This window comes from Strix aluco, chromosome W, assembly GCF_031877795.1.
Source record: "Strix aluco isolate bStrAlu1 chromosome W, bStrAlu1.hap1, whole genome shotgun sequence".
Lineage (NCBI taxonomy): Eukaryota > Metazoa > Chordata > Aves > Strigiformes > Strigidae > Strix > Strix aluco.
In genome coordinates, this window is record NC_133970.1 from 46,204,298 (window position 1) to 46,221,459 (window position 17,162).

The 17,162-nt window shown below is 41.6% G+C and overlaps 1 protein-coding gene across 1 annotated transcript in view; it reads left to right on the forward strand.

Moving 5' to 3' along the window:
- The first annotated feature begins 10,153 nt into the window (after positions 1–10,153).
- The window catches only part of LOC141917640 (NADH dehydrogenase [ubiquinone] iron-sulfur protein 4, mitochondrial-like), a 103,901-nt gene continuing 96,892 nt past the window's right edge, over positions 10,154–17,162 (forward strand). Inside the window, exon 1 of the mRNA XM_074810994.1 lies at positions 10,154–10,248. Coding sequence (XP_074667095.1) covers positions 10,163–10,248 — 86 coding nt within the window. The 5' untranslated portion in view covers positions 10,154–10,162. The remainder of the gene's footprint in view (positions 10,249–17,162) is intronic.

Here is a 17,162-nt window from a genome sequence, read left to right on the forward strand (position 1 = left end):
GTAGTTTCTGCCTCCTGTTTGAGTTCTGTTATTCCCTCTTCTGACCCCTTTGCTGAAGGACCCGCTTCTTCCTCCTCTTTTTCGTCCCTTATTAATCGAGGGTATGGACCTGTTGTTCTCCTTGTCCACTGTTTCTTTTTTACTACTGGGGCAATCTCTGCTGTTATTGTTTTTGTTTGAGTTCCCGTTTCCACCACAGTCCTTTGAGAGCACTGAACTGCAGCTCGATAAGCATAGGCCAGGCCCCAGTACAGCGCTAGGAGTTGCTGATTTTCATCGGGATAGACAAGGCACCCTTCTATCAGGTGTTGTGTCAGTTTTGCGGGGTTGCTTGCCTGTTCAGGGGTAAGATCCCAGGCTACAGGAGGTGATAACCGTCCTAGGAATCTGCCCAAATCCTTCCACTCCCCCTGCCACCCAGGGACAGGCCGCCTCAGGGCACATTTTGGTATTCTCTCACCCAAAATTTGCTTTCTCTTACACCAAAAACCTAACGAGCTCCACACAGCCCACAATAGGCGAATAGCATTAATGAACAGTATCAAAGAGCTAACATAAGGATTAATAAGTACTTCGGGAGCTTGCAGAATAAAACCACTCATGATGTTCCCAATTTCTTCCAGCATGTTCCCGAGCTTAGCAAAATAAAGATAAGCAGAGCAATAAACAAACCCGTGACCAGCACAAGAGCTTGTCGCTTACTAACTGCTATAGCTATAGCACAATTAATATAAAACTGCCGTTGTCCCGCCCCACGTTGGGCGCCAAAATAGACTGTGGTGGTTTGACCTTGGCTAAATGCCAGGTACCCACCAAGTCGCTCTATCACTTCCCCCCCCTTCCCCTTTTTTCTCAATAGGGCAAAGAAGGGAAAGAAAATAAGATAGGAAAACAAAACAACCCTTGTGGGTAAAACAACAGCAGTTTTAATATAAGCAAAGCGAAGCAAAGGTCCGCGCGCGGAAGCAAGAAAAAGAAAACAGATTTATTCTCTACTTCCCATTAACAGGCGATGTCGGGCCTTCTCAGGAAGCAGGGCTCTGATATGCGTAGCGGTTGCCTCGGAGGACCAAGGGTGACCCCACCCCCTTCCTCCTTTCTCCCAGCTTTATACTGAGCAGACGTCATATGGTATGGAATATCCCTTTGGTCAGTTCGGGTCAGCTGTCCTGGTTGTGTCCCCTCCCAAGATCTTGCCCACCCCGTCCCACTGTGGGGGGGGAAATGTCAGAAAGAGCCTTGGTGCTGTGTAAGCACTACTCAGCAGTAGCCACAACACCAGTGTGCTATCAACACCCTGCCAGCTCCCAGCATAAAACACAGCACCATGAGGGCTGCTACAGGGGAAAACCAATTCTGGCTCAGCCAGACCCGATACACATTGAAATACTGCAGCCTGAACAACAGGCCCCCAGCCGAAGCTGCTAACTTAGTATGTAGTCATTAACAAAGTATGTAAGCTCACTAGGGAAAGACAAAATATAATCAGTAGAGGGGAGAGAATGTATCCAACTTCCCTTGTTTAGCCTTGTTCAAGGCTGAGAACCCAAGTGTTTGGCCTTGTTAGAAACTCCCTTGGTTCCCCCCCGAGCCCTGGCCAGGCTTTGGGTGGAATCCAACAGGAGAATGAAACCAGAAACTTTCCGCTCAAAACAAAGGTGCCAGCTATTCTGGCTTGTCGATCTCTGGTATATAAGGCTGGGCCCGCTCACAGCGACTTTGGAAGCCTCACCTACGGGTGGACGCACCGCGTAGGATTTCCCACTTGCCGGGACAGGCTCTCCAAATCCTCGCTGTAACCGGGGCTGCCCAGCGCCTGCGGGTCTGGATGATGGTAACGTATGCAAGTGGTGATGGATCTTTCTTAATCACTATTCTCTCTCTCGTGTAGTAATGATTTGATGCATTACCCTGTATTTTCCTGTTTGTTGCTTTAAGTGCACTATTCTGCCTTTTCTTCCTGCATGTTCTCTGTATTACGCTGTTACATTATTTGGTTATCACCAGTAAAATACGCCTGCTCTTTTCACTCTGGTGTCTGAGTTTAATTGGTATCCTTAATCAGCAAAACATAAATTGGTGTCAGAAGTGGGATCCGACAAAAAATGTCATTATTTAAATTCAAAGGTAATTTGTCAAGTCCACCAGATACTCCTGGTTGGGAAAATCCTCCCTGTAGTTCGCGGGCCCAGGAGTGGGCTCAGGTCGGAGAACCATGCGAACAATGGGAGAGCTGGCTGAAAGAAGCCGAACCATTAGATGTTCTAAATTATATGAAAAGGATACCTATTGGAAAAGGAAAAGAGACTACAAATTCAAGTAAACGAGGATGGATTTCGTTAACTGCATATAGAAAACACCAGAGTAAAGAGAGGCTGTTGTTGGAGCGCTCCCAGATGGAGCGACAGATATGTGATTTGCAGAGTCAAATAGTGATGTTGCAATGCTGGAATAAGTTGCTTGCTGATAAGCTGGATACTTATCAGACAGTGGCAGAGAAAGCCACAGTGCGAGTAGCACAATATAAGTATAGAAAAAGGAGAGGGCTGGATTTGTTGTGAACTTTGACCATTGGCACCGATATTGACTCTGAGACTTGGAACTTGTTTATTGTACGTATGGTGTTAAATTTGGATTTGTCGTTTGTCATAATTGTCCTAGTGGTACTTGTGGTTATAAGTGTAATTCTGTGTTGTTTGTGTAAATGGTGTAAGGGAGCTCCTTGTGTGGTAATATCAGATCGATGTGTTTAATCTAAGAGTGTGTGTGAGTGTGTGAGATGCGGTACTACTGTAAAAATGTTATCATGACTCTTTTGATTACTGAGATAGGAAATCCCCTTTGTGATGCGATAGAAAAATACAGCAGCTGGGTGACCTTGGGGAGTGGGACCCCCGAGGGAGTGCAGGGAATCGAGATACTCGAGACAGCCCTAAAGACAGTGCAAATAGGATTTCTCTTAAGGAAATGTTTATGGCTTTGCTAAAAGACGGCATGTCTCGTGAAAAAAAATTGACAGTGTTCCAACTAACGAGCTGTGGTGAATATATACACAGAGAGGGCTGAATAAACCTAGCAAGAGTGCAGAGTTCTAAAACTAAGAATCCAGGGACAACTCAGCCTACGGCGCCCCTTCTCGAACCTCAACGGGACCCTGCATCTGCCCACGGAAGGCCCCCTTCCCCCCCCCCCCCCCCATAAGTGGATCACCACTTCCGGGGGTGAAAGACGATTAGGCACCATTTTCTGACTTGTACCCTTTGCACGAGGCAGAGGAAGTGAATCAATATTATGATCAGTACAAATGAATTAATGGCCAAGCTCCAGGGCAGTGGGTGCAGAAGGACCGATGACCCCATGTGGAGCTTAAAAGTTTTTTTTTTAACAAGCAGTCCCCATAAACTGTAAATACCCTGATTGACACTGGAGCGGAGGCCTCCTTAATATATTGGAATCCCAAGAAATTTAAAGGACAACTTGTAATTATTACAGGTTTAGGAGGAAAATAAATTAAAGCTGTACAAACACAAATAGAAATGAAAATAAGAAACCTCCCAAAATGATTATATTCAGTCATGATTGTCCCCGTTCTTGGATATATAAAAGGTATAGAGATTCTAAAAAGACTAACTTTAAATCTTTCTGATGGTCAGTATCAATTTGGAGTTAAACCCTGTATTAGTGCCAGACCTGTTACCGTTGGTAAAGTGAAAATGCCTCCTGTGCAGATCCTGGCTGCAACTAAGTTAGTCACAATGAAGCAGTATAGAATTCCGGGAGGACATGAAGAGATATCACAGACAATTAGAGATTTATTAGATGTAGGAGCTTTAAAGCCGACCACGACAGCATGGAACAATCCGATCTGGCCTGTCAGGAAGAGTGATGGATCCTGAAGAATGACGGTGGATTTTAGAGAACTGAACAAACATACTGCACCGCTTGCAGCAGCTGTGCCAGACACTGTCACTTTAATAGAAGAAGTTCAGAAACATCCAGGAACTGGGTACGCTGTAATAGATTTGGCTAATGCATTTCTTACCATCCCGATTGCAGAAGAGCATTGGGATCTATCTGCCTTCACATGGCAGGGCCGGCAATATACTTTCACTAGATTACCACAAGGATAGTTGCATAGCCCCACTGTCTGTCATAGAATTGTAGCTGAACAGTTAGATGAAATACAGCTGCCTCCTCACACACAATTAAGTCACTATATAGATGAGGTTTTGATCCAAGGAAATGATGAGGAGGAGGTACAACAAGCTCTTGAATTAGTGGTAGATCACATGAAACAGAAGGCTTGGGAAATTAACTCTGCAAAAATCCAAGGACCATCTCAGATGGTGAAGTTTCTAGGAATTCAGTGGCACTGTGGGCATTGAGAAATACTGCCTAAAGCCAAACAAAAACAAAAACAAAACCAAAAAAATTTTAGATTTTGCTGTACCGCAAGACAAAAAGAAGCTCAAAGATTTATTGGACTATTCGGCTTCTGGAGGCAACATATTCCCCATTTGGGATAAATTTTAACCCCTTGGTACAAGGTGACAAGGAAAAAATATGAATTTGAATGGAGAAATGAACAGCAAGCTGCTTTTGAATTAGCTAAAGAAACCATTCAAAAGGCTTTTGATTTATGGCCTCTGCAGTGAGGAGAAGTGGAGTTAAATGTGTCAGTAAATGGATGCCCAAAGATCACAGCATTTGTCCAAAGGCTCCAACAATCATGCCAGCCCCACATGGCCCTGACCACTCCAGAAATCCATCTCCTTTGCCAGGACAACCTGTCTTAGTCGAACTCCCCACGGTGGGAGCAGTACCATTGGTATTGGATACCCCAATAAGCAAGTACACCTGGAAAGCCAAAGATGCTCATGGAAAGGAGCACAAAATTAATACAAGGTGGATTATCCCATCTTTCTAATTATAACCCACTTCCGGTTCTCAAAATGAACCGAGAAGCTTTTCTTTCCTTTTTCTTGCAGGCAAAACCCCCCAGAGACAGATATCCTGAGTCACGATGGGGGATCCTTATGTGAATTTAAATTTTTGTATAGTGTTGATATTCATTGTCTTATTAATGTTTTTAGGATGTATTGTCTAGCATTGCAAAATTGCTTTGGGTGACTGTTCTCCTCTCCCTTGGTTCCAGGAGAAGCTCCAACTTCCTAAGTATTAATCAAGAATGGGAGGAAAACGAATTTGTGGTTTTAGGTCATTCTGTTGCCAGTATTATGAGCAAACAATAGACACCAAATCAGGGGAAGGTCCCTTTGCTAATGGGGCCTGGGCTTTAAAAGGTCATTACTGGGCCCATGAAGGCGAGATGGAAATACCGAGGCCTAAACTACACATGCACTCTGGGCTGGGGCGTGGAAATACATTTTGCTGCTGTGTAGGCAGACCCCAGCTCCAGTGAGCCAGACCACCATCTTCAGCTCCACAATTGACAACAACAACCAGAATTTATCCCCTTTTGATACTTACTTTTGTGGAGGTTGCTCTGTTAGCTCTTGCTATATTTTCTCTTGTGGTATGTATGTGTTCATCTTGTCAGTGTCCATGTAAACTGTCTTGTAATTGTGCTTATTCATGCAGACAACCACCTTCTTCCCCCAATCCCCAAGGACCGGGAGCACATCCTTAGGCCCAGCCTCAGACACATTTTGGTTAAATATGTTTAGTTAAAATATTATTAATTGACACGGTTGTTGTTACTGTTACCTTTATTATATGTTTGGTTAAAATGTTGTTAACCATTGTTAGTGTTAATATTGTTTTATTTGTTATTTGTAGTGTTATTGCTCATTTACCTTTGTTTAAATCTGGGATTGACGTTTCTAGGCCCAGATGACGCATGTGCTTTGGGATAAGGGGGCGTGGAAACCAATTTTCCTGCTGCGTATGCTGACCCCAACTTCGGCAGAGCAGGGCAGCAGACCGCGTGGATTGCCAGGGCCACAAACACTCAGTGGTACATTGCCAGAACCGCGGAAAAATAATGGATCACATGTTAGTGGTGATCCCAATTTACTATATAGCCTTATAAAATGTTTTGGTTTTGTAGAGTTAGTTAATTTTGAGCATGTCATATTTGTTAGAGATGTTGTCAGATATATGCTTGTTAACTGAAGATATTCATATTTGTTAAAGATATTATTAGTTACATGTTTATTAACGGGAAATTTATACATCCGTTAGAAATGTTTTTAGTTATCATGTTGCGTGCTATTTCTATCCTTTCTCTCTCTCTTTATATATCTATCCTTCGTGCCACCACGAGGACAGCGCTGTCGAGCCACGGGATGGTGTAAAAGACTGTGTTAGACTGTGCTTGTCTCGCCATTGCTGCTGCTCCACTACCACTACCTGGCCTCAACATCCTGTCACCACGGAGGAGTACACTCTGAAGGAGATGAACTGTCCCCAAAGAAACCACCATGTCTGCCTGAAGCCAGAACAACGACATCCTTGGCAGTGCCTCTCAAACTGCGCTTGCACGCGAGCCAAGTGGAGACCACTGTGAAGACCTGGGCATGTGCATGTGGAAGAACACGGGGTGGCATGTATGACAATAAGCTCTGTGGAAATGGGCGGACTCTTTGGAGGAATTGTGGGGACTGGGACAATAAAAGGACTGCGTACTCCTCTCTCAGGGCTCAGAGCTGAAATTTTGGGATTTCGACATCATCTCTCTCTCGGCGGAGCTTGGAGCTTGGAGCAACCTTATCACCTGCACCGAGACTGAGACAACGGGATGTCGCTGGATTCGTGGGGCTGGTAACTGATCTTGCTGCATCTCTTCCGTTTGCTTGCTTAGGTATTCTGACTTTTTCTTCTTCTCTCTGTCCTATCGCTATTATTGCTTGTTACGGGAAATAGAGCTTACAAGGTTGTATGGCATCTAACCTCGTTTGTGTCTTAAGTTCACTACTGAGATCGTTTAAGAATCCTCCCTGATATTGGATCGGGACACGCCTGATGAGACATCATCAGCTGATGAACGAAAACTAATGTCACTAACCATAGAAATGGTTTGAGAGCCATGATTCACCTATAGGTCAAAGGACCGAATGAAGTGCTAAGGCTTGGACAACAGGCCCAAGCCAGAGTTGACCTATAGATGAATCCTGTATATTTTATAACTGATAACCATTGTGCTAGTAGGTATTGTACTAAGTTACAACAACCCACTTATGCTGGTGTAAAAAGTGCTAAAGCATTGAAATACTGCAGCCTGAACAACAGGCCCCAAGCTGAAGCTGCTAACTTAGCATGGAGTCATTAATAAAATATGTAAACTCGCTAGTGAAAGAAAAAATATAATCAGTAGTGAGGAGAGAATGTATCCAGCTTCCCTTGTTTAGCCTTGTTCAAGGCTGAGAACCCAAGTATTTGGCCTTGTTAGAAACTCCCTTGGTTCCCCCCCCCCGAGCCCTGGCCAGGCTTTGGGTGGAATCCAACAGGAGAATGAAACCAGAAATTTTCCGCTCAAAACAAAGGTGCCAGCTATTCTGGCTTGTCGATCTCTGGTATATAAGGCTGGGCCCGTTTGCAACGACTTCGGAAGCCTCACCTACGGGTGGACGCACCGCGTAGGATTTCCCACTTGCCGGGACAGGCTCTCCAAATCCTCGCTGTAACCGGGGCTGCCCAGCGCCTGCGGGTCTGGATGATGGTAACGTATGCAAGTGGTGATGGATCTTTCTTGATCACTATTCTCTCTCTCATGTAGTAATGATTTGATGCATTACCCTGTATTTTCCTGTTTGTTGCTTTAAGTGCACTGTTCTGCTTCTTCTTCCTTCATGTTTTCTGTATTACACTGTTACATTACTTGGTTATCACCAGTAAAATACGCCTGCTCTTTTCACTCTGGTGTCCAAGTTTATTTGGTATCCTTAATCAGCAAAACAGCCACCCAGAATAAAACAAAGTAATTCAAAGCAACAATACATTAAGGAATATCTCTAGAATTCTGCTTGTCACTGCTAACTGCGTTTTATTCAAGACTATGAAATTAATTGTACCAGAATTTATTTGCTTGGCTATGGAGTAAAGCTGTGCAACCTTACTCTTACAGGAAAAAAGTAAAAGTTTAAATTTTCCTTTCTAATCCTCGCAATGCGTGCAGCTCGCATACGTGAAGAGAAAATATTACTCTAACTCTTCATAGTTAAGCTAATAAGCTTTCTCATAGATTGAGATAATAGGAACTGTGAGCATAGCATACAGCCCAGTAAGTGTTGGCACACGAACTGTTTCAGTCTTGAGGGACAGTGTTTCACAGTATATCAGTGACAGAAGACCATCTTGCAGCCAGAATTATAAATGAAAAGTTTAAGCCTTCATGAAAGTATGGACTTAGAATGATTCCTTTGCAGTCACCTAAAAAAAATGACATATTGAATTACTTTGGGGAATACAGCATTTAACACTTTATTTTCTAAGACTGTGTATATGCACACAAATTGATTAGTTTAACCTAAGACACAGTGATTTAAAAAGGTGTTATATGTGTGAATACATTTACATGAATTTAAGCCAATCAGATAAAACAGTATACATCCAACTTAAAACTATGTAGGAGTATCTTATAGGTCTATTTCTAAATCTGGGGAAATAGCAGGAAACAGAAAAATTTGTATTTTTCTCCCTTTCTCAGGCACCAGACTGCAATGGACTGTTGGTGCATATTAATTTCACAGTAAACAATGTACTTGGAACTACCACACATGCTGTCTCTGGAGAGCTATGGTTATTTGTCTTGAAATAGTCTCTCGTGTTTGTAACTACTATACAATAATACTTCAGCAACAAATGCTATGGTTACATTTATATTAGTAAATAAACAGTCCAAGAACCTTTTTGTACCCCTGATGCAGCTCAGCTTACATGGCACAGCTCACATCCATGGAGCTAAACTCTTTCCTCTCCTCCCCTGCTCCAAAAAAAGCAATCTAAAACCAAGAATGGCCTCGTCCATGGCTTATTAGAAACAGTCCCAGGCCCATGCTAGTTCCCAGCCTGCGCTCAGACATTGTTTGGGACGGTACTAATTGACCAGGGCCAAAAGGGTTCCAGGGACTAGTGGTACCTTCACTTTCACACAAGCGCAAGCCCATCAGTCGCTGTGATCTAGCACAAGACAGTCCTATCTCTGCAGCTGCCAAAGGCAGCTCCTGAATTTGGCACCCTCCTTTGATGGATTCAGTTAATAAAATGGCAGCTCCAAACTCCAGCTGCTGTGTGCTACCTCTGTCCCCCCTTCACCAAAAGAAGAGGTAGCAGGGAGAGCAGGAGTTCAAAGAACTGAGCCCCGTGAAGCACAGGAGGCCTTCAGTGCTGCCCAAACTTCTGGTTCCATCTTTGACAGTGAAAGAAGACATCAGATACAAAGATCCTAAAAGCTGAATCTACCCTAAAGGTCTTCAGCTGAGCTATGATGATCTGACAGCTGATGGAAAGTAGACAGACTCAAACAACTTGCCTCTGTTTACAGTTGGGCCCTCAAGGGCAACTGGCTTCACCAAACCACCCTCCCCAGCTAGTGCCTTTGAAGAGCTATAAAATATTCCTCTTCTTCCAGAAAAAGACAGAAGATTTCTCCTATCTGAAGCACCACAAAAGGTACAAGCATAGATTAACTGAAGTAAATCTGAGTTGGTATGAACGCCTCCTCTAACCATTATTCACACACTGAAAAAAGATTTTGGAAGAGAGAGAGAAAAATTCTTGAATTTCCTGAGATGCTGATATTCTTACTACATCTATCTGCATGCGACCGAAGGTTTGGTGTGAGAGATAACATGCATTATTAGGTTGATAACTGATACAGTTACTGGGCCGAATGTGTGGCTGGGGTAGGCACCAGGGAAAAGGGGCACCTGTACCCTGAATGGCATGCATGGCTCCCCCGAGGGGCTCAGGGCATCAAGCCCGACCTTCTTCAGTGCTGGCGATGGGAGACCAGCAACCTCCCACCCTTTCCCTTCTCCCCTTCCCTAGCCCTCTCTCCATCGCACCCTATCTCCCTCCCTGCCTACCCCTCCTGCTTCCTCTTGCTCCCTCTTTCCGCCCTCAACTTCGCATTTCCTGTCTGGGCGGAGGGGGTTTGGCCCTGCGACGCCGCCGTCTCCCAGCAGCTGCGGTAAGCGTCATGGCGGCTTCTCTGTCAATGACAGCGACTCTGAGGCACTTTGTCGCGGGGAGTGGGGTTGCTACGGTCCGCCTGTCGTCGGCCAGGTAACGGGCACCGCGGGCGTTCCGCCGGCCGGTTAGCCGGCACCGCCTCAGCGAGGGGTCCGCCGCGCTCCCGAGGAGCTTGACCTATGTCTAGGGCTTCGCCGCGGCCGCCTCGGGCGCTGGGCTGGGGGGGCCGCGCAGGCCTTCCTCTGGGGCTGTGCGTGTCTGTCCTTGCTGTTTTCCTCGCTGTGATCGCCCGCCCGGTGTTCTTGCGGCGCCCGGAGGCCGGGAGCTGGTCGAAACGGCAGAGGAGCCCCGGCGTGAATAGGCAGCGTTTGCTCCATGGCCAGGGAGCCGGAGAAGGCGATGGTTCCTTCCAGCGCCACCACGGTCTTCCCAGAGATTTACTCCCCTTTGCCCTCTTCTGTGCCCTGTAGCTTTCCCTTTCCTTCCCCTCCCCAAGTTCTGTTACTTTTTTCAGGGTATATATAGCTGCTCTTTCTGCTCTTTACTCCTGGAAATAATGCTGGGAATCACTTTATAATTTTTGGTGGCACTTTGTTGTTTGTTTCTTCAGTGCAGAGACTTGTGTTGAAAGTCCAATACATGACTTAACCTGTAATTGAAGATGTGTGCATGTGTTCTCTTCTGTGCATGTTGCAGGACTTGCATTTTTGTAAGACCCCCTTCTAGTCTGGAGGAAAAAATATAGTTCAGTGGCATTTACTATGATTTGGAGGGTTTGCTTTTCCATGCTACTTAAATATTTAAATATAAACATGCATAAAAGGTAGTTTCAGTATTTTTTTTTAATCTGTGGGGGTTTTATACATATCTATATAAAAATATGCACACAGAAGGCTATACATACACACATATACAAAGAAAGAAGGACTATGGCTGTACTATTTTTTTCCCCAGTTTTTATGCTCTGTCCCATTGGTTACTGCTGCTTCCTCCCTCTTAAAATGGCACCTGTTTTACAGTGCTGAAAATTAATCCTCAGTCTCATAAAAATGCTTTGGAATCTGTGAATATGAAGTTAAGGAATTACTCTATGCTAATACAGAAACTTAATGTTCATGTTTGCTTGTTTCTGCCCTTCTTTTAGTCCTCTGTGGTGTTGACACAACTGTTCCCTGTGCCATATGGTAAATTGGATCAGTCAACTGATTCAGGTTAAAAATAATTTTGTTTGTTTTAAAGTTTTACCACTCCACCTCTTAAGCAGTTATTCCAGAACAAATAGTAGGATGTAGTAGGAGTGGGAATGAACAGCATAGAGATGTGAGGTAGAGACTCTTAAGTTGGCATTTTTTTCCAGGAAATTTCTTATTTTAAATAGTGCCCCAGATTCCTTCCCTGTCACAGAGGGAGACTGAAGTATTAGTGTCCCTCAATATTTTCAATAAGAGGGAAGTTGGAGATATTTGCCTGAGGGGGACTGGAACTTATGTTTCACATTCCTTAGGAGAATGGCTTGATCATAAATCTGTAGGTTTCTTGGAGAAGAGGCAGGGAAAAGCACTATGAGTCTCTCTTATTTAAAGTTTTACACCTTTGCAATCATTGTATATTGGAAGAGTGAGAATAAAATTTTCCTCGGAACAAGGAAAAGATGTTTTGGAAGCATGAAGGAATAGTTAAGGATGTAATTCATTGCATAACTTTTGTAAAAGAATTATTTTCTTGATGAAGTAGGCACTGAAACTTATCTCTCCTCTTTTCAGTTACTGTTTTATACTAAAAATATTGTTAAGCAGCCTCTGCAATCTCCCTACTTGGAAGGGAGAATCAAGATACATAATTTCAGGAAAGGATTCATGGCTCTAAAATTTAAATTCAGGATGTCTTTCTGCAGCTCATAGTGAGGTTATAAAATTATATAGAGGTGCAAGAGAGAAAGTGTATTTCTTGCTTCCGATATCATAAATTTCAGTAGATGGGTAGATGCCTCAAAGCTTGGTAGTATTTAAGTCCCATGTCTAGCTTCAGTATCTAACATCTCATTTTGTAAAAAAGGAGATAAAGGAACCTCCCTACCTCACAGAATTGTGAATGGTCTTATAATACAAACCACTTAGGCTTGTTTTCCAGTTATAATGATCAGCAACTATCCAAAAGCCTACTACTTTAAGAAGCCAATGTTTTGCAGCATATCTTGCAACTGGATATACAGATCCTGTGATGCTGACTTCCTTTCAGGAAAGCATTTTGACAGATACAGTTTCATGCAAGTAACTTTTGTTACAACAAATTCAGAGCATATTTAAAGTATTTGTCTATCTAATTTATTATTGGAGTAATCCATGTATTTGTCAATCTGTAGAAAGAATGTACTGTACCTGTATGCTAGATATGAGTCTTAAAGTAAATATAGGCATTAGAATTGCTATCAATAAAAGATAACACTGTTCTTAGGCGATAACTGAAGAAGATGCTGGAATTGTCAACTGTGAGGGCATTTGAATGATTCTTCTGTCGCTTCAGCACTGTGCTTTTGTTTACTCAGATTGAGAGTAAGGTTTGGTCTAGTTTGGTACAACTTTGTTAAATTACAGTTTCATGTTGTTTGCTTAAATTATGTTACGAGAATAATGTAGGTTATTGTTTGACCACTGTAGGATTAAAGTTAAAACCTTCAAGCAATAGTTTTATTTGTAGTGGTTTTTTTGCATATGAAACTTTTGATAGTTCTCCAGTTTTCAGAACTTCAATTACAGAATATAGCTGCCCTCTGATTTTGAAAAGAGAGTTCCTAAGATCACTTTGCAGTAGGCACAAGAGAGACTCTATACTGATTTCCATGAGTTATACTTGATTCTTACAAATATTATGACTTCCTCTAACGCAAAGATTAAATTTATCAGTGCATGTTTAAGCACTTCAGAAATATGCATGCCCAAGTTGTTTGATGGTTCTGAACTGGTGACTGGTAACACAACAAGGAAATAAGTGTTCAGCCTTAAGTTAAGAGAACATGCAGCAATGTTTCTGATATCTTCAGGGAGTTCTGTGTGCCTAGTTTAAATCACTGAAGCAGCGGTTACAGAGTCTGTTGTTCTTCTGTCTAGTGGTGAGCCTTATGGACCATCAGCAGATGGCTTGAGCTGATACAGAAAGTAGAAGTGCCTCTGTTGCTTAGATAGCAGTTCTGAAGCTTTCATGCTGTAAGATCTGTCAAGGTTTCAAGAGCTTGAAATTATGTTGAACATGCTCTTTTGAGTTTGAACTTTTTGGGAAGAAAGATTCACCTTGTTTGTCTGTCTTACCTAATTAATTAAAATTTTACCTCAGTTATCTTCAGCCAATCTTTGATTAAAGGGTATAAATTAAATAATGCAGTTACATTTCTTCACAAGTTTCATGTGAATAGGAAGAAAGCAGAAGAGGGACTCTTAAATGTCTTCATCTTGGGAAAGATTGCAGTGTCTCCTTGCATTAGAAAATATGTGTAGGCGGAGTTGGGAAAAGAGAACTTCAAATGAATTTCTACTGAACTGTGAATCAGCTATTTGTTCCAAAACCACTTGGTGGTTCAGAGAGTCCCTTTATTTCACAAGGTATTGCAGTCAGGATACAAATATACTAATTTCTGTTGCAGAAGCAGAGTATTTTGTGTGTGTAGGTGTAATGCCTGGCCACACAGTCCCTACATTTCACAATAATGGATTGTTGTCACTCTTCAGTGATAGATGATAGTTCTTCAAAATGTATTACCTGCTGCTTGTAATTCTTTCTTTTGTAAAGTCTCTGAGTATAATAGCAAATGTTTTGCTGGTTCATCATAAATGGATACCTGAGGTTATGAAAACAGAATTATGGACATTTGTGTAGTAGAAAGCCTGTTATTCAGTTCATGCTGTATGTGCAAGAGAATGAGGAAACATAATCAAGCTTTCCCCTGCAGAAAAAGAAGGGGAAGCTATTTCTGTGGGAAAATAAAGGACTTCTAAAATACAGAAGAAACCTGTTTCAATTGTTATCTTGTTCTTTCATCAATAATAGTGAAAATGCTTAATAAAATTTAAAAAAAAGGTTTATTTTTCTTCAAAATAACTAGCTTACTCTTTTGTGTTACTGTTGTTGTGGGTTTTTTAACCTCAAAATAGTATTGGCTTTTTTGTTGTATGTCTTAAAGTCTGGCTTAGTAGACTTCCCAGATCTAGCTCTGGGTAGACCAGAGAGCTACAAAAAGATGCACAGAGGTCTGGTTATGTCTGGTTAATAGAAGCACTATTTAGCCAGTTAGTGCTAGCCAATATGGCATTTTTGTCAAGTCTGTAATAAGTAGCACATTGCAGCAGTCATTTATTATTTCATCCAGCTGTAGTGCATCTCAGCTACTTATTTTCATATGCTGTGCAAGGTAATGTATGTGTGTTGTCAGGTTCAGACACATCAGAAACTAGTTTTCTTTAATAAAAAAAGTAGTTAACTTCATTTAACTTCATCAAAATTAATTCCAATGGCTAACTGCATCTGCAGACACTACCTGGAATAAAACCTCAAGATAAGACCAGGGAAAAAAGTTCTTTGAGGCCTTGCTGTCTTGTCCTTGCTGTATAAGTGGTGTTTATAGATAGTTTCATTTTGGTTATTCATAGGGGAAAAAGACCTTTTAAAATATATATTTAACTTTAATTTTACAGTTTTATCCTGAATATTTTGTTTTTAATGCATGTCAGAGAAGTGCAGTGAATCAGACTCTGTTACAACATAATAGTACAACTGTAAACTGAAACGCAAAATAAAGCTTCAGGGAGTTTCTTGGTCATAAGATTGTGGTGATGTGAAGGTTTGGAGCACACTCAAGGTGAAAGATGTGGAGAGACAAATGGACGTAGGAAGTGGAGAAAAAGATGAAAAACATTGCAGTTTGTACACTTAATGAGGATAAGATTAAAAACAAGACTCCAGGCGGCAGCAAGTGTTTATCTGATCTTGCAGATAGCCTGAAGCAATAGTCTGGGAGAAGTAGATGTTCCATATATCCAAGTGTATAATTAATTTAAAACCCATTCCCTTTGACTCTGTCCACACTGTTCAAATAATGATTGTGTGGATAAGAGAGGGTATAGCAGACAAATCTTGCGTATTCACTGTGACTGAAAGCATTATCAGTGGTTATTTTTTATTTTCACGTGTCTTTTGATGATGATCTGGTGTCTGGCTCTCATGACGGAAGGCCCTCTTGCCCCATCAGTTTCACATGCTTTGAGGGGAGAGAGGGGGAGATTTCTGACAAGTAGGATGACTTGGGTCCTTTTGCAGTACTTTATGTAGGATCTCAAAGTTGCTAATCCATCACTACTTGCTTCTGTCCTGTAAGAGCTGATGGGCCAACAACATACTGTCTTATTCATGACTGGTATGTTGTTTGTGGATATGCACCTTTATTACTAGGTCAGAGTGGCTCCAGTGAACCAGAATGGTATTTTTGATTTCCTGCTTTTGACTTCCCTGTTTGGCATTATGAGAAGTAGGGTGTAGGAGTGCTCCCTGTTTCCTTTAAAATGGAAAGAGGAAGCTTTGGAAGGGCCCCATGGAAGAAAGAAAATGTTGGATGCAATGAAGCATTAGAGCATTAGGATGCTACTGTCAAAGTGAAGAATTCTGTCGCAGATTAGAAAAATGAAAAAGTAAAAACTACCATGTATCATGTAGTTTAGCCTTCTAATGCACAACTTGTCTCCTAGTGAGCTAAGATCAAGATCATTCTTGTTCTTAAATTTGTATGGGATTCCCGTAATGTTTCTTAAAGTTCAGGTAATTTCAGTATTGGTCCATGTGAGGAAGAGGATGGGTAGAAAGACATGAAAGTAAGAGGGGAAAAGAGGTTGGGAGAGTCAAAATTTGAGAATGGGGACAAGGGAGGGATGTGTTGTTCTGGAAATGGCTGTTTTTCTAACGTGATTGCAGAAGTGTAAATAGAGCAGGAGGTGATGACACCAAAATATTCCTGATGAGGCTTCTTAAATTGCTGCTCATTATTGGGCGTATAACTTGGATTGACTTATTTTAATTACATTTGGTTCCTTCACTTTTGGAATTAGAAACTCAAAGAGGGAGGAATGGTAGGCTTTTTAGCAAGAAAAGGTTTAATAGAGAAAAGAAGAAAGATGTTTAAGGTATGTCTATATTGAAAGAGAACTAGTAAATAAGCAGTGTGCTTGCTTCTGCACTAGAACAGTTGAAAGCTTTTCTTATCATCTCTGTGGCAACTAGTCATTGTGGGCTCAAAACTGCAGGTTACTTACCTAAAGTCTGGCATATCTTTTAAAAAAAGCATTATTACATGCTAGAATAACTTTTTTCCCCTAAATTGACTGATCTGAGAACCTAATAATCTTCTCTCTACTTTGAAGATTTGAAGAGTAGTGGAGATATTAAAAAAGCAAAACAAACCCCAAAAAGCCCTGTGAGGGTAGAGGTGAGGTTTGTTGGCACTAGTATCTTAAATCAGAAGGACATAATATTTTCCTTCAAGGACCAAATTGTTTAAAATAGGTTCTGACACTGCATTTGAAAATTACACTTATTTTGTTTTCAAAACAAACCAAAATAAAACCCTAAAGGGCTTTCATGTTGGTATTTCCTAATACCAAATATTTGGTATCTCCAAGTTTGAGAGCAATGTATTTTTCAAATTAAGAAATTGATAGAAAGATTATGAAATACTATATGGATACATGGAGAAGAGAATTTGAATGCCAGCTGCCAATAGATAGAATTTCAAACCTATGTTAACAGAATAAAAATTGCTTTAGTGATGTGGTTTAATATATACTGTTTAGCATGTTTAACTTATACTGGAAAAATATTACTTTTTGGGTTACAAAAATTACTTTGATAATGCCTTAATGTATGTTTGAGCATTATGATTCAATTAACTGTGTTACTCCACTACACATCTCAGCTTGATGAAATATTTATATATGATTGGAAAAGCCCAGAAGACAGTTGGGTTGGGT